Genomic DNA, 25,878 nt, shown 5'->3' with positions numbered 1-25,878 from the left:
ACTTAAAAAAAAGTTCCTATTAAAAAATATTCTGACTTTTAGTCTTTCACAGTTTTTTTTTTTCAAATAAGTGTCTCATTATTTTTTGTCATTATAAAATTTCTTTAATCACTTTTAGTTATTCTCCCCCCCAACCCCCATTTTTCTTTCTTCCTCTTCACCTTCCTCCTTCCACTCAAATATTCTGATACCAACAAGAACCACGTTCCATTGACGTTGAAGAACAACTCGGATCTCATCCAGAATGCGGGGAAACGACGGCTCTCCTCATCCTCCAATGAAACCAACAACTCACGGCAATCGACATTGCAAACAACATTCTGGTAGCCTCTATCCCACACGAGCTCGAGGCCGGTTTTCAAAACCAATGCTTCAGACAACAACACGTTGCCTCCTTCCTGGTAAGCATAGAAGCCAATAACCCACTGCCATGAACATCTCGAACAACACCACCATACCCCATACAAAGCTCTGCCGGGCTAAAACTTCCATCTACACAGAGATTGACGGACCCTTGTGGTGGAGGAATCCAGCGGCAGCTCATCCAGGCAGCATCATCCAAGAGGTGGTTACTATCGCTCACACTACCTCAGGCGTTGGGGATCGTTGGATCTCTAGTCGTTGATCACGATCCCATGGCTGGTGGTGGTGTTGCAGGTCTGGCAGGGTCAGCGGGAGACGCGGGTCAACCGCGGCTTAAAAGGTCCGCTTGTTGGGGGTAGTTGATGATGGGTCGCTTTCCTGGCGTGAAAAGTTATCTGACAAATCAAATTGGTGGTGGCATCTTGTCGTCCTTCGGCGATGCCTCAACTTCGGTATCAAGCTTGACGATGTCAAGCTTAGTAATGTCTCTAACAACACCCATTTTCAATCCTCTAGAAAAAATAACCTTTATGTAGGTTACCGGATAATGCGCCAATGGCATGCTGGATGGATGAGCAGACATGTAGGAGCGCTAGAGGATCTCCCTAAGGAGGGTTGCCCACCAGCTGAGATTTTCTCCTAGGTAGGAGCGCTAGAGGATCTCCCAAATGAGGGTTGTCAACCAATTGAGATTTTAATTGATGCAAAGGGATTTAAACCCTCAACCTATAAAAAGATGAGAGGTAATCCGGAACCTATCTCAGTATGTACCAACCCAACTTAGCAATTCCCACATGTTATTGGTTCCATGACATGAATGCAACAAGCTAGAAACCAAATTTTGAACACCAATAGAGATATAATTGGTGTGGAAAGAATACCAAGTCGCACTAATAGAATAATAGTCAAACCATACACTTCAATACCTATAAAGTTTTATATTACAGATTTTATCCAGGTGTATACAAATACGATTTATGGCCTATGTAAACTAGAGTACTTGCAAATTACAATTACAGGTTGTAAGGCATGGAGTAGTGATAAAAACATCGATGATAAATTATGATATCACCCTCCTATGACTAGAATCTAGCGAGCGGATAACTCAGTAATTGAAACGTCATTTACAGATCCTTGAGCTGATTTACTCGTGGATTGACTTGATCTTGTTGCCCGTGAGTTATCTTCCAACAACTGCATGTCTGTAAGGATTCTAGTTGAATTGTCCATGAAAAATGCAGGTTTTGAAGGTACTGGGAGAGTTACAGAATTACTATTAAGCATCAGTACAACGTTAGACATGGTTGGTCTATTAGCTGAATTTTCTTGAACACAGAGTAAACCGATGTGGATACATCTCATCATCTCATTTGGTGAAATGTTGTTTAATGATGGATCTATAACTTTTGTAGCAGTCCCCTCCCTCCAGTTTCTCCATGCCTGTAAGAATTTGCTAAATTTTAGATAACCAGGTACTGTTGGGCCACTGAGTCAACTTCTACAATAATGTTTAGGAGCATGTAATCTTTTAATAGCTTTTAATGGCAAGAAAGTAATAATAATGAGAAATATAAGACTTACAAAGCTCAGTAGATATTCCACATCCTCACCATGATTAATGCCCTTATTGTTTTTCAGGCCACTTACAATTTCAAGGACTATTACTCCAAAACTGAAGACATCAGATTTCATTGAAAAATGTCCATGCATTGCATACTCAGGCGCCATATATCCACTGCGTGCGAATATGAACGTGCTTAATTAGTTAACAAAAATCATATCTCCTTTCACAGTAGTAAAATCTTCATCATTTCAGTTGATATGTATGGTCAATGGTATTTATATATAACAAAGTTCTAGTTATGATTTCATATCAGGGTTAAAGTATTACTACCACTTTTACATTAAGCCAGTTTTAAAAGAGTTTGACTCTCATAACAACTACTTAAAGCATCAAAGTCTTTGTCTAGTTTATCAATACATGATTGAGTAACAATGCAAAAAATTAACTCAATTCAAATTAAGCTCTTAAATAACAATTAGCATACTCAAGCACATTGCTTTACTTACTAGGTTCCGACGATTCTACTTGTATTTTCTTGAGTTTGATCCATAACAAACAATCTTGCCATGCCAAAATCTGCTATCTTAGGATTCATCTCTTCATCCAAGAGAATATTGCTTGCTTTTAGATCACGGTGAATTATGCGCAGTCGAGAATCTTCATGCAGGTAAAGAAGGCCTCGAGCAATACCCCTAATGATGTTATAGCGCATTTCACCAACCAGTTGCGCTTTCCTGATAGGATCTACATATATACAACAAAGGCATATGAATTTTAGAACTATGTTAATTAGTACTTAATTAGTCTTTTTCTTGAACCTGAACTGTAAGCAATACAGTAACAATCATTTTGTGTTGATCTTGAGACCTACCAAATATGAAGTAGTCAAGGCTTTTATTAGGAACAAATTCATAGACAAGTAGTCTTTCTCTCCCTTCCATACTGAAACCAAGTAGCCTAACTAAATTGCGGTGTTGAAGTTTGGCCACTAAAAGCACTTCATTTTTAAATTCTGTATCTCCTTGGTTAGAATTCCATGATAACCTTTTGACAGCAATAACTTGCCCATTCGATAACTCACCCTGAAAATATAACACTGGTATGGGCTATGAATTCTTTATTGGCCAAGTTATAATGGTATAAATTTGAATAGGAGTTGACATTTTTATGAATGAAACAATTGTTATCTTACCCAGTAAACAGCTCCAAATCCGCCTTCTCCAAGTTTATTAGAATCAGAGAAGTCATTAGTAGCAACTCGTATGGTGTCAAAATTGAATTTCAATGACTCAGCAATAGTGATTTCATCTTCATCATGATCTTGTCCGTTTTTAACTTTCACATGTGAAATCGGGTTAAACTAGTCAGAGATAAGATAAATGCACTAGAAACAGAACAATTTAGAGATATATATAATTTCTAAACTAATATGAAACCAAAAGGAAATAACTAATGTTTTGTTAAATATAGAAATAATATTAAAAGTTTTGTCATCATGCTGCATAGTGGATAACAAACAAGTGACGATAAATCAATCTTAGAGCAGTTAGACTTGACTTACATGGAAACATAATTCTTCGCTTTCTGAGTATTGAACAGATGCAAATAAAACTGAGCACCACCAGAACAATAATAACAACTGGCACTGTTATGGCGATCGATGACAGTTCTTGCTTTGTTGCTCTTTCCTGCACCAAATTAGAATTCGTAGCTATTTGTCAGCTGTTCACAATTTTACCGTCATTTTTTTTAGTTACAAACTCAATTTCACATTGTCAAACAGTGTACCAGCACACCACCCGAACAATTGGTGTACGCTGAAAAACCTGCAAGAGATCTCAAAAAAAAAATTCTCTTGTATCTCATGTTAGAGTTAGAGAGGCCTAACTCAACCCAAAAACTAGTTTAAGAGTTGAAGGTTGCTCTACCCTTTATATATACTTGTTTAGCTATATATTTAACCAATGTAATGTGAGACTTCTAAAAAAACATTTAAAATTTCTAATATTTACTAAATACCTTGTGAAGAAGTGTTATTGGTGAACGATGAAGGAGGTTGAACAGGGTCTATTATGGTGGTTTGATTGTAGAAGCGGTAGGGATCAAATCTAAGACGACAACTGGGTTTAAGAACATTTCCCCCTATCTTGCCATCACAACAACTTGGGATGTCAGAGATAGCTTGTTCCAAGCAGTCATTGCATTGAACCCCTGTCAAATCAGCCATACACTGCACATAGCCATACACGGTTGTAAAATTTGAGATCACGACGTTATCAGTGGCGTACTTGCGACGAGAGTCACCTGATGCAGCTTTGTCTTTCAGATTTTTCATCAAGTTACTCAGTAGTTGATTGAACTCATTCACCTGCCCAGTTACATTTCTTTCGTAGACCAACCAATATGTAGGTTGAGTTTCCACGAGTCGAAATATTGAGCGGTTCAAGTACCACACCATCAGGGCCGGTCCCGACATTTTGGAGGCCCTGGGTGTAACACCCCGATTTCCAGGTGTCACTTTAATAACCAAAAATAAACTTTACGCGGAAAACAGGTAATTTTTTTTTTTTGATTGTTTCCTTTTAATAAAAGCAATAAAGAAATAAAGACAAAGCCCAACAACTAAACTAACCGATAAACAACATATACAAAGGTGCAGCCTCTGCTGCACTATCCCGTCACGCGCACACGCAGTGACTCCAAGGTAGCGTGCCCGTAGGCGAATATATACAAACCAGAACTGTACGCAAAAGCATCAAATATACCACTATCCAAGAGAAAGTCGGCCTCAAAATGGCCTCAACCCAAGACCCCTATAGTCCGACAGACTCTCTGTGATCCTCAGCAAGAGAACCACACAAAAAGCCATATATCGGGAACCTACCCGGTCCCAAAAGTAAGACGAATCAGAGCTATGACAGTGACAACCAACTCAAAAGACTCTAACCACCCATATCCCACACTACTATTATCGACTCTCCCTCGATCAGCCATGAAGTCCGGGTCCTCGTCGAAAGCTTCAGTAATAGACATTTCGCTCCGGGTCTTTCCCGCACAACGAATCATCACGAACCGGCTGACAGACGCCTGGCAGCAGGCCGACCGCCCAAACACAAACATACAAACAAAGCCAAGGTGCTAGGGTCAACTTACAGAATACAATAGATATACAATCAACATGCGATAAAGGGGGTATATATATGTTGTATATATACATATAAGTTATGTATTGTATCAACTCCCTAATACAATTCAATCATCAAAATACATAACGATGTTTATCAACATCAAATCATCAATATCTCAACAGATATAGTTAGAGTGCATGATATGTCAATGCAACGTCAATTAAGAAGGTTCCGGAAGAAATAGGCTGGGCACGATCGAGTCGGTCCTAGCACTAGCATTGTGCCGACCATAACCCTCGGGTGTCACTTACAACCTTGACATAGTCGGATCAGTCCTAACCCTGCGGGTCGACTTTTCCCTCCAACGAATGCCCGAGTTACCCGAAGGCATGCTGTACCCGAAGGTATATACTGTACCCGAAGGTATATAGATATACTGTACCCGAAGGTATATAGATATACTGTACCCGAAGGTATATACTGTACCCGAAGGTATATAGATATACTGTACCCGAAGGTATATACTGTACCCGAAGGTATATAGATATACTGTACCCGAAGGTATATAGATATACTGTACCCGAAGGTATATACTGTACCCGAAGGTATATAGATATACTGTACCCGAAGGTATATACTGTACCCGAAGGTATATAGATATACTGTACCCGAAGGTATATACTGTACCCGAAGTATATAGATATACTGTACCCGAAGGTATATACTGTACCCGAAGATATATAGATATACTGTACCCGAAGGTATATACTGTACCCGAAGGTATATAGATATACTGTACCCGAAGGTATATGTCGATTCGGCGACAAAAGACAATTAATTATGAAAGGAGTGCGATCACCCTTGATGACTTCTTGAGTCATCTGACTCATCAAATCTCGATGGTCAAAAACTGCTCCGACCCAAACTCAAAACAACCCAAGAGTTAGTGTCGGTCTATACAACACAACTCCACCAACAAGATTACACGAGGGTCTAGTGTCGGTCAATACAACACAGCCCAAACAACAAGATCACTAGGTGTCGGTCAATACAACACGGCTCCACAACACTCCCCAAGAGTACTAACGTACTCGGTGACTTTCAATCATCACCATAGCTCACCTTAGTGGCTTTCCCAATTCCGATAACTCTCCAAACCCACAACAAAGGTCGACTTTTCCCCGCCTTTCGTAAATATTTTTCCCCTTCAGTTCTCCTATGCTTAAACGTTAATAAAAATGATTTCAATTCAAATTAGTCAAATTATGAGTTTATTTCTCAAATTCTAAGTTTCCCAAGTCTTTATTTTTCGAAAGCTCTATCATTCTAAGTTTCCAAAAATCAACCACCCAAAATACATTTCCCGGGGAAAGTCTAGGAATTCCAACGAATCCCAACAAATGGCTAAGTCTCAACCCCACATTTGGACTTGTCTAGGTTTGTTCATCCAACCCGAAATGTCAAAGATCACCGGATCAATGAACCTCCACTCCGAAGTTGCGTCAAAACGCTCAATTCAACACATCATCAATATCATAAGTTATGAAAACAATCATAACAATAAATCATCATCATAAACAACATCAGATAAAGCATAAGTCGAATTTATCGACGCCTATCATACAATCATAGCTAAATATAGCAAGTTGCCCTAACCTCGAGCTGTTCCAGCTTCGCAAACAAAGTTCTCCTCAAACAATTGCTCTGAGTATTCCAAAGTTCCTTCAACTGAACCTCGGAGGAAAACAAAGCAGAAACCAAACAAAATCGATTAGTTCGATCGCAAAACAATACATAAACGATAGAAAAAGCATTAAAGCTTCAGAATACGACAATCGGGTACGAAAGGACAAGTTTTCGAAAACGAAAAACTCCCCCCCCCTAGGAAATAGCCCACGGCCATAAGGAGAAAAGGGCTTCGGCTCTTTTTCTTCGATCAAATCAATTCACAAGGTAGTTTTAGGGTAAAACTAAGGCAAAGAAACTGTCGGAACAATTTTCGGACAATCGGGCCGAAATACAACTATCCAGGGGCATTTTGGTCCAAAATAAAGGCTCAAAACTTCAAAGTTATCAGTTCTGAAAACAAATTTGACAGCAATGATCCTCATGACATCCGTGACAACAAATCCTAAAGGCACGAAGTCAGATTAAGTCTTTTCGACAATAAAGTTTCGAAATGTGAGACAAAAAGGGTTTTGAAACAGTTTTTCAGATCCTGGACAACTGGATCACAATCAGCGTTTACTGACAGAGGTTTTAGACTCAGGGGAACGTAAGGAACATAACCCAACCAAGAAATCGAAGAAATCGAACCATTTTAGAAAAAGCTCAAAACTGTGAGCACAGAAACGACTTTAGAAACGCAACAGAAACAACAATCAGAGGTAGGAATCGTGTTAGTTACCTCGATACCTAGAAGTAGGGACGAACTGCGCGAAGATTGGTCAAGTTTTCGCGAAAATCTCCTCCCCCCTTGCTCTCCACGAAATTCAGCCACAATAGGAAGAAAATGAAGGAATTTTTGCTTTTTGAGCTATTTATAGGCAGGCGAAATCGCGGGAAAATGAAAATTTCGCGATTCCGATTTTTGCAGCACGATTACCGTGGAATTCTAAGAGAGATTCTGGCGTCAGAATTCCAGAACTCAAAACAAATATCTAAGATTTAGGAAAAACGATATCCAAAACGCCAAAAGCGGTGTAAGTTAGTCTGTCCCGAAAAACTACTTTTTGTTGTGATGCTCAGACGACAAAACTTCCAACAGAAGAAAGATTGGAAATGTCGAAACAAGTCCGGCAACGCGGACGGAATCTTCATTAGAAGTCCCGAATAGAAAAAGTCTTCATCCTTCGCTCAAAACTAAGGTTTCGAAGCAAAGAAATTAGCGTCGGCGGACATCCGAAAAGTAAATACTATCGTGCGTACAGTCCAGAGTTCCGAAATGAAATGCTGGTCGAAGGAAAAATAAAGAGAATCTTTAAATTTTCCAAGAATTCGAAATATCGCCTAAACATTGCTTTAAAAGCGAAATTAGCCTATTCTGGACATGCTCGCCATAAGGCAGGTGTGCAGACGACTCGCACTAGCTCCGAAAGAAACAACGCCACATTCCTCGAGCAATTCCTGAACTTTCTTCTTCATTAATCTTTCTCAAATATCAAACTCCTGTCACACTTACACTGATTCCACGCGTGAGTCGGAAATTAACTTGTTCCGAAAATCCGGGTCTTACACTGGGCAAATAATAAAAATTGACCCCTAAAATTTTATCGTTCGAAATTTCATCAGAACCATTATGTTGGTTCATTTGACAACTGACCTCTTGCAACCGCCCAGGGGTCACGTGTTCGAATCCATGCAACGCGACCTTTTGCATTTCAAATTAATTAACAAATAATATGTCAAAAGCCAAAAGGTGGGATTCGAACCCGGTACATAAAAGTAACTTAGACAGCTATTAACCACTAGACCAGCTCAAGTCATTAATAACATCTTGAACATTAATTATTATAACTAAATTGTATTTTAGGAAAAAGTTTAATGAGAAATTTTTTTTTGGGCCCCTTCTTTTTGGAGGCCCTAGGCTGTGGGCCTACTTGCATAGGCCCAGGGCACCCTGCACACCATACAGGAGCCCCACACAATTGCCTCTTTTTGGTTTGGACACTGCTTTCTGAGATATAATGCTGAATTGGTGAGTCGTCTTCGGCAATCATCTGGCTCATAATCTCCTCTGCACAACCCGCGGACATAAACTTTGTCTGCGTTTTGGCCGTGTGAGAGATTGTAGTAACCGTAGTTGATTTCTGTGTGGTTTAAGAAACTGGATAAAACTGTGTTCAGGTTGTTGGCATAGGTGCTGTTGGTTGTGTAGTTGCCTCGATCGTTATCACAGTTAACAGGATCCTGGGCACTAACTTGCAGTGGTACCACTACCACCATTATGGCAAAGAGACAGCAAAGAGAGCTAAGAGAGGAGAGCAGCCTAAAAAACGTTGCACCCATTGTTCTCTGCTGGCAACAAATTAACCCAAGACTGAAGCTTTAGATATGGAGGAACATTACTTGACTCACTAAAAACATTGAATTAAAGGGATGTACACCGTCAGTGTAAACAAATTTTACACAGTCATCCAATTGAATTCCGCCACATCATAAAATATATATTTGTTTTAATTAAAATTTAATGTGAAAGTTATATATATATATATAACTTAAATTTTTTTGCTGAAAAGTCTTATACTTTCGTTCAGAATTTTCCAAGGAAAGATTATGGAAGGGGGCATTATGAACCGTGTAGAATGGGAAAAAACTTGTGGATCTCATGTATTAAAACTTGAGGTTCTCATAACATCCGTAAACATTCATTTCAAAAAGAAAACATCCGTAAACATAGGCTTAGAATTTTTTTGTTTGTTTTTGAAATTAGGCTTAGAAAATATTGAATGTACACTCAATAAGCATATACAAACTCAAAGTGAGAAATAAAAAGAATAGAAGATAAAAAAGTAATGGAAAAAATTTGACGGTAATGTATAATATATGATTTGAAATGAAAGATAAAGAGAAAAATAATATATATAAAGTGTATGTACTAGTATTTGATATCTACATCCTTTTTAATCAATATGGGAGCTACGGGTCCTCAATATTTTTTAAAAAAATCATATATATAAATGATAAATTTATATTACTTTCGTTCCTTATTAACCATATACTTCTTTCAAAAAAAACCATATACTTGCAAGAAAAAAATTGATTCCTATATATTTCCCTACTCGGCATTTCAAGAGCTTATTAAATGATGTTTTCCAAGTAATACCCTTGTTGGAACAATAAATAAGAAAATATAAAATACATTCTAAAAGATAAAATAGAATATAAAAAAATATATTGTTATGAAATTTAACAAAATGAATTCGACTTCTTAATATGTGTTTCTTATCTCTCTCTTGGAGAGCCTCGTAAGCTCCATGAATCTCTTTTGAATGTCATAGAGAAAAAGCAAGAGGAAGGATGTTTGGAAACCCCTCAGAGATATAGATTGATGTAAGATGGAGACTTCTTAATGGTAGAGTTGCTTCTCCTGAAACTAGGCCATTGCTTTTGGAGGCTGTTTCAATGTTTCATGAATCATGAATATTTTGATCCAATATATAGTGGTCCTGCTACTGGAGGTGACCTTATTCCTGCAATGGTAAATGGAAGGAACTTGCGGACACAGGATTTTGGAGGAATGTATTGTGCATTATTGATTGGCAATTCATCTGTGGCATCTGCGGCTAGGACTGTTCATGGTTCGGTTCTTTGCTTGAACCGAACCGAACCGAACCTGAACCAAAATTTTGGTTCGAGAGAACCGAACCGAACCGATATAGTATGGTTCGAACCGAACCGGTTACAAATTTTGGTTAACCAGTTCGGTAAAATATGCATATTTATAGATGGTTCGAACCGAACCGAACCGATATACTATGGTTCGAACCGAACCGAACCTGAATTGGTAGTTGATATTTTGGTTCGGTTACCGAACCGGTTTTTCAATTTAGGTTCGAGTTCGGTTCGGTTCTTAAACGGTTCGGTTTTCGGTTCGGTTCTTGGTTAGCTTCGGTTCTTAGAGAACCATGAACAGTCCTATCTGCGGCCATGCTTCGAAGTTTCAGTAGTGATATTGCAGAACTCCCTTAATTGCTGTTCAAGCAATCGCGCTAAAGCATTTTGGCTTTTTTCCCTCCACAAATATCTTCTATCACTATTCTCATTTCAATGCATCCACGATGAAGGAGACTTATCTCTCACTCCATCACCACTCTGCTTAATCAAAGCATTTTGGCTTTCTCTCTGTGACTGCGCATCTCACTCGCGAACGGAAATGTTAGGTACTTTTTCTATAATCTGAATTCCACCATTGTTCATAGACTTTTTGAATCCCTCATTTCAATTGCTACAGTTTGTTAAGGTTTCATTTTTTCTTTTCTGGTTTCATGAAGATTTATTAATTTTAGTGATGACTGTGTAGGATGATTTTGAGATGAAACACTGCTCAACGCCTTCCAACTCTGTTACTTTGCATGTTCCTTCTACTTTGCATCTATGTTTGAAGGAATTAAAATTGGCGTGGAAAGAATACCAAGTGGCACTACAACAAGAATAGCAAACCATAAGTACACTTTAAGGCATGGGAGTGTAAACAAAACATTCATGATAAATTATTATATCGTCCCAATGCCTAGAATCTAGCGAGCCGATAAGTCAGTGATTGAAGCCTCGTAGATTCTCGAGCTGAGTTACTCGTGGATTAAGTTGATCTAGTTGGCCTTAAATCATCTTCCGACAACTGCATGGCTAGAAGGCTTCCAGTTGTATTGTCCATGAAAAATGCAGGTTTGGAAGGTACTGGGAGAGAAAGAGAATAGCTATTAAGCATGAGTGCAACAGAAGCCATGGTTGGTCTATCAGCTAAATTTTCTTGAACACAGAGTAAACCGATGTGGATGCACCTTATGATTTCATCTGGTGAAATTCGGTTTAATGATGGATCTATAACATTTGTAGCTGTCCCCTCCCTCCAGTTTCTCCATGCCTGTAACAATTTGCCCAATTTCAGATAACCAGATACTATTTATTAGGCCATTTATTCAATTTCTACCATAATGTGTAGGAACACATAATCTTCTGATTATTTGTAATGGCCAGAAAGAAATAATAGTGAGAGAGATAAGACTTACAAAGCTCAGTAGATACTCCACATTCTCCCCCTGATGAATGGCCTTATCATTTTTAGGCTACTTACAATTTCAAGAACCAGAACTCCAAAACTGAAGACATCTGATTTCACTGAAAACTGTCCATGCATTGCATACTCTGGTGCCATATATCCACTGGATGTCATTATGAACAAGCTTAATTAGTAAATAATATTAGAATAAAGGCTGGTCCTAACTCTACCCAAAAACTAGTTCAGAGGTGAGTAATAACGTAAAAAATTTAACTCAATCCAAATCAAGCACTTATAACAATTAGCAAAGTCGAGTATATTATAATACTTACTAGGTTCCAACAATTCTATTTGTATTGCCTTGTGTTTGATCCACAACAAACAATCTTGCCATTCCAAAATCTGCTATCTTAGGATTCATCTCTTCATCTAAGAGAATATTGCTTGCTTTTAGATCACGATGTATTATGCGCAGTCGAGAATCTTCATGAAGGTAAAGAAGGACTCGAGCAATACCCTTGATGATGTTGAAGCGCATTTCCCCATCCAGTTGTGCTTTCCTAATAGGATCTACATACACAACAAAGCCAAATGAATTTTAAAGCTAAGTTAGTACATAGTCTTTTCTTGAACCTAAACGGAAAGCAATACTGAAACAATTTTATTATGTTTATGTTGAGACCTACCAAATAAAAGTAATCAAGGCTTCTATTGGGAAGAAATTCATAGACAAGTAGCCTTTCTCTCCCTTCCAAACTGAAACCAATTAGCCTTACTAAATTTCGGTGTTGAAGTTTGGCCACTAAAAGCACTTCATTTTTAAATTCTATATCTCCTTGGTCAGAATCCCCTGATAATCTTTTCACAGCAATAACTTGTCCATTAGAGAGCTCGCCCTGTAAATATAACACTGTCAGGGCCTATAAATTTGAAGAGATGACATTTTTTGTGAATGAAACAATTGTCATCTTACCCAGTAAACAGCTCCAAATCCGCCCTGCCCAAGTTTATTAGAATCAGAGAAGTCACTTGTAGCAACTCGTATGGTGTCAAAGTTGAATTGCAATGACTCAACAATAGTAATATCATCTTCATCATGATCTTGTCCACTTTTAACTTCACATGTGGAACCGAGTTAAACTAGTGAGTTTTTCAGGCAAGATAAATCAATAGAAATAGAACAATCAAGGAGATATATTTTCTTAATGTGAAATCAGAAGAAATAAGTGTTGATTTCCCTGTTTTCCTTATTTCTCAAAGTGGTGGAGTGGAGTAATGCATGCGTAGTACTATTAAAATATTTAATTGTTTTCTGCAAAATGAATGTCCTATGACATATGTATTGTTAAATTAAAGGAATATTGAAAGATTTCTCAAGTGATGATAAATCCATGCATGCTTGGAGCAATTGGACTTACTTTCAACAAAATGTTTTCGCTTTCTCACTATTAAACAGATGCAAATAAAACTGAGCAGCAGAGCAACAGTAACAACTGGAACTGTTATGGCGATGGCAATTTTTGCTGTGTTGCTCTTTCCTGCACAAACAACAGTCCATGGATTTGGATTAATAAATAAATAAAATATCACCAAAAGTTCTTGATTTCAGTAGCCAAACAAGTAGAAAATGTCACTACACCATACATAAATAAGATTTTACGAGGCCTAACTCAGAACATTTAAGAGATAAACGGTTCCCAACAATTATTAAACATAATATACCTCCTGAAGTGGTGTTATTGGTGGATGGTGAAGGGGGTTGAACCAGAGCAGCAAAGTCTATTACGGTCGACGCATCGGAAAGGATCGAATCTTAGACGACAACTGGGCTTAAGAATATTTCCCCCCATCCTGCCCAAACAACAAGTTGGAATTTGAGAGATAGCTAGCTCCAAGCAGTCATTGCATTGAGCCCCTGTCAAATCAGGCATACACTGCACATAGCCATACACGGTTGTAAAATTTGTGATCACGTTATCTGAGGCGTACTTGCGACGAGAGTCACCGGATGCAGCTTTGTCTTTCAGATTTCTCATCAAGTGACTCAGTTCCTGTTAAACATACAAGTGGGAAAAATGAAGTTCATATATTTTTAGCCCTTGATGGGTTTCATGGGAAACAGTGGCATTCTCTTTCAACATTTATCACATCGGAACTTTTGTCCTCATTGTTACGAAATCTAAGTTGCCTACTACTAGAACAACATATCAATTGTTTAGTCTAGTTTAGTTGACATATATAGACATATTGAGGGTCAAAAATTAAATAACTAACTTTGTAACAGAATCTGCTAACTCTCTAGCTAAGTGAATTCTCTAACTGTCAGAACAAATTAAATAACAAACTGTATTGTAGTTGTAATAGTTACCTGATCGAACTCATCCACCGACCCACTTATCTCTCTCCGGAGGCACAAGCAGAGGGAGTAGGGTGAGTTTCCATGACGCCGAATATTGAGCGGTTCGAGTACCACAGAGTGGTCTTCCATTCCCAGAGAGTTGCCTCTTTTTGGTTTGGACACAGCTTTCTGAGATATAATGCGGAATTGGTGAGTCGTCTTTGGCAATCATCTGGCTTAATATCTCCTCTGCACAACCCGCGGACATAAACTTTGTCTGCGTTTTGGCCGTGTGAGAGATTGTAGTAACCGTAGTTGATTTCTGTGCGGTTTAAGAAACTGGATAAAACTGTGTTCAGGTTTTTGTCATAGGCGCTGCCGGCTGTGTAGTTGCCACTATCGTTATCACAGTTAACACTCTGCGTGCTAACTTGCGGTGGCAACATTATGACAAAGAGACAGCAAAGAAAGGAAAGCAGCCTAAAACACGTTGCAGCCATTGTTCTCTGGGATCAATTATCATAAGAAGCAGCAAAGCCAAGATATATAAAAACTGAAGCAGCTTAAGATTTGGAAAGGTAAAGTAGTAGACTAGTAGTTGACTCATTAAAAGCTCTAACGTATCGATTGGAGAAATTTTCATATATACCTATATTTCCTCTTCAAATAAATGAAGAAGCGTCAACGTCCACTGTAACTAAATCTGCTTAATTAAGCTTAACTGTTATTCAAACACAAATTGCACAAGGAGTGTCTATTTACACGTTAAAAGGTAACGAACTACCTGTTTTTAATGCTAAGAAGTCATACACTTCCTCTACTTCTAGGAATTTTCCAATGAAAATGTATGGATGGAAGCATTATGAGTGGTGTAGGAATTTTGATGAACAGAGAACATGCGGACCTATGTCCTCACGTGTTAAAACTTGTAGTTCTCAATTCTCATAGCAGAAAAGTCTGCAAGAGGTGAGTTATAGGCTTATAGGAAAGTTCTTTTGTTTTTATTTTTTACGTACGAAAATATTATGGCAAAGTGTCTTAATTGTTCTTCACCAATAAATATTGTTTAATATTATCATGTGAAATTTAATTAGATTAGATTCATTTGAGTTTGCACATTTACCTAATGTGACTTCTTAAAAACAATATCGATAATAGTAATAATAATATATTCTTAATAAATAATTGTGTGTATATGATTTTAATAATATTGAAGCCCAACTTGGGTTGGCACAAATGGCCACATGTCTCTTCATAGGTTCAGGGGTTCGAATCCTCCTGCGTCCAGCAAGATTTCAGTTGGGAGGTAACTCTCCTCAGCGAGATCCTCGCGCTCGCGCTCCAACCAAGGAGTGAGCCTCTACTAGCCTCTCGCATGCCAGTGGCGCCCTGTTTGGCTTTCCCCTTTATTGAGCATGCCACTGTTATTTGAGTTTTATAGGTGGGCAAAACACTGCACCTCTATTGTGGAATTTTGCAGGAAGCTAAGCCTACTCCGAGTGGGTGCAAGATTGCTAGTCAACAGAGGCATAGTTGACTAGCTCCCAGCTTCAAAATTCTGAACTTCTCCATATCAGAATCATAATTTGGAGTGATCTAAACTCACAATCATAATTTAAAGTGATCTGTACAAGAGAACTAGGTACCTGCATTTGGCGGCACTTAGTTTAGCCAACTGATAGCAGTTACAGAATAATATCCCTCAGGAAATCAGCCTCAGGTTTCAAAAACAAATTGTTCGAGATTGAAAATCACTTTGGTCTCTCCTAGCACAGCATGCTTATCTATTCTTCATGTGCATCGAGCATCAAGTTTGAAAGGATTAAGTACCAAAAGAATCTGCACTCAAAATTGTCATAATTTTTACTGTTCCTCGGACAAGTATCTGTAGTTTATATGGATACAATATACATCAACTGGGAAATGTGACTGCAACAACAATGTTTGACATGATTTGAACATACAATTGAATGATAGATGGATTAAAGAAGAAAAATACAAACGATCTTTTTATCGGGGATATACTCCAGTGAAGGATGCTTCATTCACAGACCAAGGAATTGAACATGAGTTGGACTGATCAGAATCAAGCCCGTGTTTTAGCCTGTTGGGTGTTCTTCCATGGAGGAAAGATGCTGGCTGTCGAGGCAACGACAAGGTCACTGAATAACTGTTCAACATAAGCGCAATGGTAGCCATCGAAGGCCGGTCATGGGGATTCTCCTGAACACACAATAAACCAATATGGATGCACCTAATGACTTCGTTTCTTGAATAAGAACCTCTTAGAGATGGATCTAGCAACTCTAAAGGTGTTTTCTCTGTCCAATTTTTCCAAGCCTGTGGTGATACAATGTTAGTATTTTAACGTGGAATCTCTCAATATTCCTCTCCCATAGAAACATTGAGCTTGCTACAATAGAGCAGAAGACAGAAGTTAACACTAATTTATACTCACAAAGCTTAAGAGGTCATCAGCTTGATTTGATTGATAAAAATCAGTGTTCTTCTTCCCACTCACAATCTCCAAAACTAGAACACCGAAGCTAAACACATCTGATTTGACAGAGAATTGTCCACGCATCGCGTATTCTGGAGACATGTAACCACTGAAAATAGCATGATAGTCATAACATGAGTCATAATTAAGTCATAACATGAGTTCATATATATGCGAAAGGAGATCGCAGAAAGGTCTCAATCTTACAAAGTCCCAACTATCCTTCCTGTATTTACTTGAGTCTGATCTGCCTCAAAAATCTTTGCCATGCCAAAATCTGAAATCTTTGGGATCATATTTTCATCTAATAGAACATTGCTAGCTTTGAGATCACGGTGTATAATTCTAAGCTGGGAATCTTCATGGAGATAAAGCATTCCTCGAGAAATGCCAACTATAATCTTGTAGCGTCTTGACCAATCTAACTCTCTTTGCTTTACAGGATCTGCAATATTAATCAAAATGGAATCACCGGATTAAGATACTGCAATTCCTGTAATATTAACCCTCCCCCACCAAGGTGGGGTGTTTGTTCTTTAATAAGGGAAAAAGGTAAAATCATGATAATATCTGAAGTGATTCTGTTTTTGAGGTGTATATCAGTCTGTTCAGGACAATCAATCATCTATATTAATTGAGTTGTTATTATCAAGTAATAGAAGAGTTGGAAAAGTCCATACCAAATAGAAAGTGATCAAGGCTTTTGTTTGGTATGTATTCATAGATAAGCATCTTCTCCCGCCCCTCCAAGCAAAATCCCAACAGCCTCGTTAAATTTCTGTGTTGAAGCTTGGCCACAAGGGTAGCTTCAGTCCTGAACTCCACTGCACCCTGCAAGGAGGTTACAGACAACCTCTTCACAGCTATCTCCATTCCATTTGGAAGGATCCCCTAAAAATAAGCACAGGATAAGGCCAATTCACTTAAAATTCAGCACATAAAAAAAAGTCTCACCGTTTTACATAAACATGGTTTCTTAGTTCTCACCTTATAAACCACCCCAAATCCACCTTGGCCAATCTTGTTCTCGTCTGAAAAGCTGTTTGTTGCAGCTTCAACCGTAGCAAAGTCAAATTGCAAGCAGTCCACATCGTTAAGATCCTCCCGAACTACACACACAGAAAAGGAAGACTATTTAGTACTTATCAGTTATCAGCAACCAAATTACAATCAATTGAATTAGTGAGACAAACTAACAGGAACAATCACTACATGACAGAAAAAAAAAAAAGAGATTACTTGAATCCCGGATATATGTATTCAACTTCCTGCTTGCCCTCTTCCGCAAGAAGTACCAGCCGAGAACAAAAAGTGCGAAGACAACAACAATTGGGACAACAATTGCAACAATTACAGCGACATTGCTTTTTCCTGCACAAGTTCATCATAACTCAAGAGTAAGACACCACCTCAGAAACAGGGTTTCCTAGAACTTAGACCCTGACTGAAAGCATTATCAGGTGCGTTTGAGTAAACAGCTTAAATAAGCGCTCATAACAAAAACCCTTAATCACGTAAGTGCTTATTCATAAGCTAATTTGAGAAGTTTATCGAAATAAGTTCAAAATAGCTAGCTAATAGTTAAGTATAAGCTCTTATTCATAAGCTAATCTAAGTAAATAATTGATAAATTCATAATTTCAAATAAGTTCTTTCTGTGGTAGGTCATAAGCTGTTTGCATAAGCTCTCCCAAACACTTATACAATGGCTTATGTTACCAGATAAGCTCAAATAAGCTCTTCCAACAAAACGGGGCCTTGGTCATAAATTCATAATTTCAAATAAGTTCTTTCAAACGCGCCCGGTTTAAGTTCGATACCTGAAGAAGAAGAAGGGGACTGTGGTTGAGTCGAAATTGCAGAGACGTTGTAAAAGGGGTACAGTTCATATCGAATATTACAACCAGGAAGCAGGTTTCTCGCACCACGCTTCCCATCACAGCATGAAGGAATGGCACTGATGGCGCTTCGCAAGCACGTGTTACAATCAGAGCTTGACAAATCAGGCGTGCACTGCGCCAGTGTGTACAATTTCATCGAGCTCGAGAAATTCGCTTCTCTCGTCGCGAATTTCTTACCTGAAGAAGAATCTACGGCTTCTTGCGCAGCTTCATTCAGCATGGACGCCAGAAAATCGCTGAACCCGGAACGGTCGGAGTCAGGGACGGCTTGAACGGACATCAAGGACGTTCCGGGGACGATGTTGTTCAGGGTGGAGCTGTTGGTGTATCGCAGCATGCACTCATCGTACCAGATGATGGACTCCGTTTGGTTGGTGCAGCGGCGCGTGATGTTTACGGAGGCGGCGGAGACGCAGTCATGACAGGCGGAGGGGGTGACGTCGCCGCGGCAGAGGAAGAGGCCCTTGACTTCGTTGGGGGTTCCGATGGAGATGTTGGTGCGGTAGAATCCGTCGTGGAGGGTGGCGTTGGAGACGAGGGAAGAGAGGAGGAGGTTCAGGTTGGTTTGGAAGGTTGTGTTGGGTTGGTAGTAGGTTGCGAATTGGTCGTCTGTGCAGGCTACTGCGCTGTACACTGGTGCTGCTTCACTGGTTGCAAAGCTCAGCAACATGAACATGGAAATTGCAGAGGATTTGAAGTGATGCATCTTTGTTCTTGTGAAATTTGTTTTTGTTGTGGCGGTTAATCTTTCGCCATGGTTGTTTGATTCTGGTGAAGATGAGTTTTATGAGGGAAGGGAAATGCTGTCTGTGGTATACACTAACCGCCACTAGAAATGCTTGAAGACAAGTCAAGAAAGCAAGAAATGATGAATGCTGGGAAGAATAGTCAAATACTCATTGATTGGAAGTTGGAACTTGGAAGTCCATATTTACCTTTAATTTAGGATCCATCAATAGATATCAGCTGGTTTGAAAAATTTGTCCTTACTTCAACATTTATGATCCACATTTTAGAACAAAGAAAATACTGTATTATTTTAAGGATAAATAGTAATTTTGACTTTTCTCAGTTGATTTTATTTGTTATTCTAGAACACAATTAGGCAATTAGCACATACGAGTATAGTATAGATTTTTTTTTTACGGGACTGGAGTATGATATAGATTTCACTTTTCAACCATCTTATAAAGGGTTGTTCATGAGAAAGTTTGAGTTATATAACTCATCATCTAATTACATTGAATATAAATGAGTTGAATTTCTATATTTTATTTATTAATTTATTTTCAACTCACTTATCTCCAATGTGATTGAATGATGAATTATTTAACTCAAACTTTATCATGAATCATTTAAACAACCCTTCTTATATTTAAAAAAATGAATTTTTTTATGAGCTATTTTAAATTTGAGTGTATAACTCACGGGAAAAAACCATATTTAACCCTTTATTTTTTACATGTTTGTAACAATAATTGACATCATAATATATGTTACTTTTATATAAAAAACATAATAAATATTCAAAAAATATTTATGAAATGTTCTAATTAGTAGAAAATTATTTATAAATTTGTAAATGGGTAGTGATACATAAACACAAGTGGAGGAGTGATATAACCGTTTATTATTTGTGTTTAACTATCACAACGTGTTTGAGTATTCTTTTAATGCTTGCAGATTGTGAGAGTTGAAAAATTTCACCAATTTGTATGTCAATTCACCCCTAATATTTAGGATCGGGATCCTCTCCAGCCCAAAATCATGTCCAGCCTCTACGGCTCATTTATAGCCATAGATCAAAATAATTAATGGTTGAAATGTGTTGAGGTGAAAAAGTAATTTAAATACTAATTTTTTTTAAGGATGGTATACATTACTGGACTCTCCGGCCGTAAGAGAGGAGCCAAATCCATTTAGGATCCTAATATCTATCAATCATTTTCAATTGGTAAATACCTTATTATGTGATTGAGGGTATTTAGCACGACAAAGATCCAACAAATTTTAATCAGGGTGAAACCTTTTGTCGTGAAAAGAATACATTAATATATATATATATATATATATATATATATATATAGAATAAAGTTTTTTTTTTGACAATATGTCTGTGTTTGGCATGTCATTTCAGCTAGCTTATAGCTTATTTGACTAGCTCAAAGCTTATTTGATTAGTTTAAAAGCTCTTTAAAATTGTTTGGTAAATGAGCTTATTCTAGTAGCTTAAAGCTTTAAGCTATAAGCTAATTGAGGTAGCTTATAGCTTAAAGCTTATAGCTTATTAAAATTATTCTCTTTTTTATCCTTATTATTTTATTAAAATTTCACCTATGCCTTATATGTTTTATCATATTTAATTCAATAAAAATATAGAAAATAAATAAGTAAAAATTAATATTATATTTTTAAGATGATAAATAACTTGAGTGAAATTAAAATATTTAAAGTTATAATAATTTTAATATTAATATCATTAATGTAAAAATAAAGTAATGTAAAATATAAAAAACTAAAAAAAATTATACAAGTGTGTCATTTTACCGTTTCAGCTTGTACAACAGTTAGTTTTACCAAACACTTTCGTTTCAATCACACAGTTTTTCAGCTTTCAGCTATCAGCTAGCTTATCAGCTTTCAGCTTTCAGCTAGCTTATCAGCTAGGCGTGCCAAACATAGCCTATATATAGAATAAAGATGTATGCATACTTTACATATACTTTCACCTATGATATATAAGAGGAAAGGTAAAGAGAGTGAAATGTGTGATGTGATAAAAAAAAGTGAGAAATAAAGAGAAAAATGACTGAAAATGGGATGGAAGAGAAATATGAGTGTGAATATATGAATAATGTTATCTCAACAATCCATTTCCACCTCCACCTCAGGTAAAAAAGAAAAAAAGAGAGAGGAATGAGTGATATGATTTGTGATGTGACAGAAAATGCAGAGAGAGATAAAAAGAAAAATGTGTGGAAATGAGATGGAAGAGAAAGTGAGGTGTGTATATATCATTACTCGTGAATATATAACATTTATCCAGGAAACAAAATGCAGAAATAATTCTTGCACATTTTTTGTCACGACCCAAAATCCTAAGCCGTGACCGGCGCACAGACTACCACCCTAGCCTGGCAAGCCTCTTCCTCATAGAATCATTTCCCAAACAATTTATTCAAAATATCTTTGTACACATATATAAAAACACTAGAATCTCTTTTGTAATTCCAATAGTTACAAATTAACAACATCTGCCAATAAGTTCTTCCATAACCAGTATTTTAAGTGAAATATAAAACCAACTCGAGCACTCAAGTGCCAACTCTTAAAATATAACAATAAATCACAATCCCAAATCTAAATCCACCTAGGACTCCCTATAGCTGCAGATAACCAGGATTAAATAAAAGACACCACTATGACAACCTGCTAAAGGAAATAAGTCGAATGATCTGAATCTGACAACAGTCTGCTACTAAGCTGCCTGAAAATCTGTGAAGGGAAATAATGAATGAGGTAAGTCACAAAGACTTAGTGAGCAGTCAACAACCACCATGAACAGGAAGGGGAAACAAACTAGGCACGAGTTTTTCGCTCTCAGCTCAGTATAAACAATTTATATCATCAATAATACCAGTTTAAATCATTTCAACTATGAACTTGACAAAAATCATAAAGTTCATAAATAACCATTTCAAATAAATACAGTTAAAATCATGCACAGATATGAAAAACATAAAACCAGAAATATAATTAATAGGGTCACACATGTAGAACCATGAGGCGACTCCATCTCGCTGATAGCCCTCTCCTCCTAAGGGATGGCCTCTCCGATAGGGGTGGCTCCATCTAGCGGATAGCCCTTTCCTTTCTCAAGTCACATCGTGTCATCGGGGGAAGCTACATCTCATTGATAGCCCTTTCCTCTTAAGGATTATCTTACCCAAGAGGCGGCTCCATCTAACGGATAGCCCTCTCCACCCGAAATCATGTCATATCTCATCAATCTCATCGGGGGAAGCTTCATCTCGTTGATAGCCCTTTCCGTGCACTGGCGGCTTCATCTAACGGATAGCCCTCTCCTCCCGGAATCAAACTAGCTAGGTGCACCTAGGCCGTTACCTCCGCTAACGGCTACGGGGTTTTATCAAGGATCCCCAAAACCGTTTTCTCAAACCAATACAAGTCTCATCAACAGTCTCAAAATCATTTTCAAATGCTCATCAAAGCTTTTCAAAATAACATTCTCAATATCAACTTTTCAATGCTCATCAAAGCTTTTCAAGTTCACAATCTCAATTTCACATAATTTCCAAATTAACCCAATGTCATTCTCTTCTCATACCAATTCATAAAACATGCTCAAAATCAGTTTCATAAAATCAGCTTTCAGAGTTCAAGAATGATAGTCAAACATACTAAAACACGTTTCCCCAATTTAGATAAATAGGTCACATGATAAAGTAATTAAATCAGTTATAAGACTGTTAAAAATATGTCATAGCAGTTGAAAACCACTCACAGTTACGAAGAACCAACACGATTGCTCTCCACAACTGCGCGACAACCAAACGAACCACTAACCGGCAGATCTGAACACCAAAAATCAACTTCAAACCTTCAGCAACAATTATCTTATGTCGTACTACCCGTGAGCAACTATGAAATCCCCAATTATGTACCCAAACCCCTAAAATAATCCTACTCAAGTCTAACATATACTATAATATCATTCTTTAAATCTATAAGTGATAGATATACCTCAATAACCCGACTGAGTAATCGTGAAGCGGTGGGTACTCTTCTCATTCTTTAGCACAAACCCTATCTCCCAAAACCATGCCCAACATCTTTTCCACTTGCAAGATAATTTCTCTTCACCAACGTCTATTTGATGGTGGGGGTATTGTGTAGTATTTTGTTTCCTTTGAAGAAGAAAGAAAATTGAAGAGAAGAGAAAAGAACCAAAGCTGCGCACAGGAGAAGAAAGAAAGCAACGAGCACAGAGAGAGAAAAGAATTGCTTTTTTTTTTACGGTTTCAGCAATTGTGGGTGTGGGGCTGCGTGGGTTATGGGGTTAGGTTAGATTGTTTTTTTTTTTTTTAACTATTATTATTATAAGTTTTTGCTTTATTAAATATATATGTATATATATATATTTTTTTCTATTTCCTGTACCTTTTTTTTTTAACAGGATGTTTCATTTTTATTTGAAATCATTCTGTACGCTCGTAGCAACTACTATATCCTCTTTCCTGAGATTGTAGGATCTCTCTAAACGAAACAAATCAAAGAGGGATGCACCAGAAGTCTTTCCAACGCTTCCAAGTAGTTTTGCTCGCATTAAGCACTTCCAAATTAAGCATACTAAAAAGAAACAAGTCTTCATAGCTTGGTCTTCAGCATTAAGTGAATTATCCTGATACTTGATTCTTGAATGTTTCCAGCATGCATCAGTCTCATCATCTATATCTCAGAAACATCCTGTTTTTCAAGCAAAAAGGAAAAATCAGCAACCTAACACCTAACTAAGCAAGTTACTAGTAATAGATTATGATTTCATCTCATTACCGTTTTCCTCCATAACAATATCATACTTCTCGCTTGCTTTCTCATGACAGAACAAATGCCAAAAGTGAAAAGCACCATGGCAGCAACAATAGGTATTACAAATGCAAGGATCACTTCAACACGAGTCCGTCCTGATCCAACATCAGTAATCAGAAAAACCCCATAATGAATGCAAAAAGAAAAAAATACAAACAAAAATGAATGCTCAAACTCAGTGTTAGCCTAGGGCCTGCATCTCGTCAAATGTCAGTCAAGTTAATCCTGTTTAGATAAAACATCGGGCCAGAACTAACCTAACCGACATTTGACACAGTCAGGACTAATACTGTACCTGAAGTGCGAGATTGAACAACAGGAACCGGTGGTGTCAGTGAATTATTGCTGCTACTGTAAAATGGGTAGATGTCATATCTGATATTGCAACCAGGAAGCAAAACCCTGGCTCCTTGTTTCCCATCACAGCAATTCGGAACAGAAGCAATGGCGCTTCTGAAGCACATGTTACAATCAAACAACGACAACTCCGGCGTACACTGCACCAATCCATAGAGCGTCACGGAGCGCGTGAAGTTCACTTCCCCTGTTGCAAACTTCTCATCAACAGAATTCGCAGCCTTCGTCGCCAGAGCATTCAGCAGCCCAGCGAGGAGTTCGTTGAAGCGGTTGAGTTCTCCGGGAGCCACGCTCTTCGTATCAGAGAGGTCTACTCCGGGAACTATGTTGTTGAGGAAAGATTGATTGGAGTAGCGAACCATGCACTCGTCGTACCAGATTATGGCCTCTTTTTGAACCGGGCAGCGGCGTTTAAGGTCTCTGGATGCCGCGGTGACGCAGTCGTGGCAGGCGGCCGCGAGTGTGTCACCGCGGCAGAGGAAGAGACCTTTGACGATGTTGGAGGTTTCGCTGCCGATTACTGCTCTGTGGAAACGGCTGCCTCCGGTGGCGTTGGAAGAGAGGGAAGAGAGGAGGAGGTTGAGGTTGGTTTGGAAGGTGCTGTTTGGTTGGTACTTGATGGAGTCTGTGCAGCAATGAGAACTGTAGATTGGAGATGATTCTGTTGGGAAGAATAGGAAGCTAAAGAGGGAGAAGAAAACAGGAGAAACTACAGAGTACTTGGAAGGAGGCATCTTCATTTGGAGAAAGGTTTGTACTAGTGTTGCTTTAGAGCCTAGTATTTTTGGACCAGATGTAGAGTGTGTCAGCCACTTGAAATCTAGAAGGGCTAGGGGTGATTAAATTGACAAAATGCAGAATCACATTGAATTATGCCATATAGGAAGGACTTTTAACTCAAGCAGATTAATTAAAGCAAACTTTCAAGTCCAATAATTTCATGTTTAGGTGGGTGGAAAAGATTAATTAAAGCAAATTTTTAACAATCAGATTTAATTAAAGCAAACCTATTGGGTTTTGTGGAAAATGAGGAAGGTTGTGTTTCAATAGTGATATCGGTGCAAACGGATGTTTGTACTCACTTCCAAATAGAAATTGATAGAATTCTTTCTATGAATAAGGATAAAAATGAGTCCCAATATGTAGGCACATGGTTTTTGATCCAATCGACATACACATTAGCAGAGGTTTATAATCGTAGCAAACATTAGCGACCACTATTCATGCATATGTCAGATGTATGCCGGTCAAAACCATATGTCTGTGTAACCTTTTTGGATAAAATTCCATCATGTTGTACTCAATTGTTATGTAGACGCAAACGAAACAGAGGATGTATATTATTGAGAAAGATGATCATGGAAGACACCAGTTGTTAGCTCCTTAAAGTGCTGAC

The 25,878-nt window shown here is 38.0% G+C and overlaps 3 protein-coding genes and 1 pseudogene across 4 annotated transcripts; all 4 read right to left on the bottom strand.

Annotated features, from left to right (window-relative positions):
• Positions 1 to 191: 191 nt before the first annotated feature.
• On the bottom strand, positions 192 to 3,959 carry LOC130718391 (cysteine-rich receptor-like protein kinase 10). Its single transcript, XM_057568975.1, has 7 exons — positions 3,947 to 3,959; positions 3,489 to 3,615; positions 3,120 to 3,262; positions 2,799 to 3,009; positions 2,434 to 2,671; positions 1,945 to 2,098; positions 192 to 1,803 (listed from the first exon to the last, which is right to left on the bottom strand). The coding sequence occupies exons 2-7, from the start codon at positions 3,496 to 3,498 to the stop codon at positions 1,453 to 1,455; spliced, it is 1,107 nt and encodes a 368-aa protein (XP_057424958.1). The 5' UTR covers positions 3,499 to 3,615; positions 3,947 to 3,959; the 3' UTR covers positions 192 to 1,452.
• Positions 3,960 to 11,107: 7,148 nt separating this feature from the next.
• On the bottom strand, positions 11,108 to 15,899 carry LOC130718387 (cysteine-rich receptor-like protein kinase 29; annotated as a pseudogene).
• A 55-nt stretch (positions 15,900 to 15,954) lies between these two features.
• On the bottom strand, positions 15,955 to 19,456 carry LOC130718389 (cysteine-rich receptor-like protein kinase 10). The gene is made up of 7 exons (XM_057568972.1): positions 18,435 to 19,456; positions 17,854 to 17,985; positions 17,602 to 17,723; positions 17,295 to 17,505; positions 16,822 to 17,059; positions 16,573 to 16,723; positions 15,955 to 16,454 (listed from the first exon to the last, which is right to left on the bottom strand). The coding sequence occupies exons 1-7, from the start codon at positions 19,219 to 19,221 to the stop codon at positions 16,125 to 16,127; spliced, it is 1,971 nt and encodes a 656-aa protein (XP_057424955.1). The 5' UTR covers positions 19,222 to 19,456; the 3' UTR covers positions 15,955 to 16,124.
• A 2,209-nt stretch (positions 19,457 to 21,665) lies between these two features.
• LOC130718392 (cysteine-rich receptor-like protein kinase 25) lies at positions 21,666 to 25,650 on the bottom strand. 2 transcript variants are annotated; one of them, XM_057568976.1, is made up of 5 exons: positions 24,421 to 25,650; positions 24,090 to 24,220; positions 23,280 to 24,002; positions 23,041 to 23,110; positions 21,666 to 22,010 (listed from the first exon to the last, which is right to left on the bottom strand). In XM_057568976.1, the coding sequence occupies exons 1-3, from the start codon at positions 25,220 to 25,222 to the stop codon at positions 23,985 to 23,987; spliced, it is 951 nt and encodes a 316-aa protein (XP_057424959.1). In that variant the 5' UTR covers positions 25,223 to 25,650; the 3' UTR covers positions 21,666 to 22,010; positions 23,041 to 23,110; positions 23,280 to 23,984. The 2 variants fall into 2 exon arrangements, with proteins under 2 accessions (XP_057424959.1, XP_057424960.1); XM_057568977.1 differs by lacking the exon at positions 23,041 to 23,110.
• Positions 25,651 to 25,878: the final 228 nt, after the last annotated feature.

This window comes from Lotus japonicus, chromosome 5 (genome assembly GCF_012489685.1).
Source record: "Lotus japonicus ecotype B-129 chromosome 5, LjGifu_v1.2".
NCBI lineage: Eukaryota > Viridiplantae > Streptophyta > Magnoliopsida > Fabales > Fabaceae > Lotus > Lotus japonicus.
The sequence above is the reverse complement of the archived record's forward strand: the minus strand, read 5'-3'. Positions and strand labels throughout refer to the sequence as shown.

Bases quoted from the DNA above. Each gene is read 5' to 3' on its own strand.
- LOC130718392 (XM_057568976.1), bottom strand. From the start codon at position 25,222: ATGAAGATGCCTCCTTCCAAGTACTCTGTAGTTTCTCCTGTTTTCTTC. The intron at 24,221-24,420 runs GTACAGTATTAG...ATGTTGGATCAG, and splicing joins TGTTCAATCTCGCACTTCAG to GACGGACTCGTGTTGAAGTG.
- LOC130718389 (XM_057568972.1), bottom strand. From the start codon at position 19,221: ATGCATCACTTCAAATCCTCTGCAATTTCCATGTTCATGTTGCTGAGC. The intron at 17,986-18,434 runs GTATCGAACTTA...GAACTTGTGCAG, and splicing joins GTCCCCTTCTTCTTCTTCAG to GAAAAAGCAATGTCGCTGTA. The intron at 16,455-16,572 runs GTGAGTATAAAT...GTATCACCACAG, and splicing joins CTGATGACCTCTTAAGCTTT to GCTTGGAAAAATTGGACAGA.
- LOC130718391 (XM_057568975.1), bottom strand. The intron at 2,672-2,798 runs GTAGGTCTCAAG...GTATATATGTAG, and splicing joins CCTTGACTACTTCATATTTG to ATCCTATCAGGAAAGCGCAA. The intron at 2,099-2,433 runs GTAAGTAAAGCA...ATTCGCACGCAG, and splicing joins AGTAGAATCGTCGGAACCTA to TGGATATATGGCGCCTGAGT.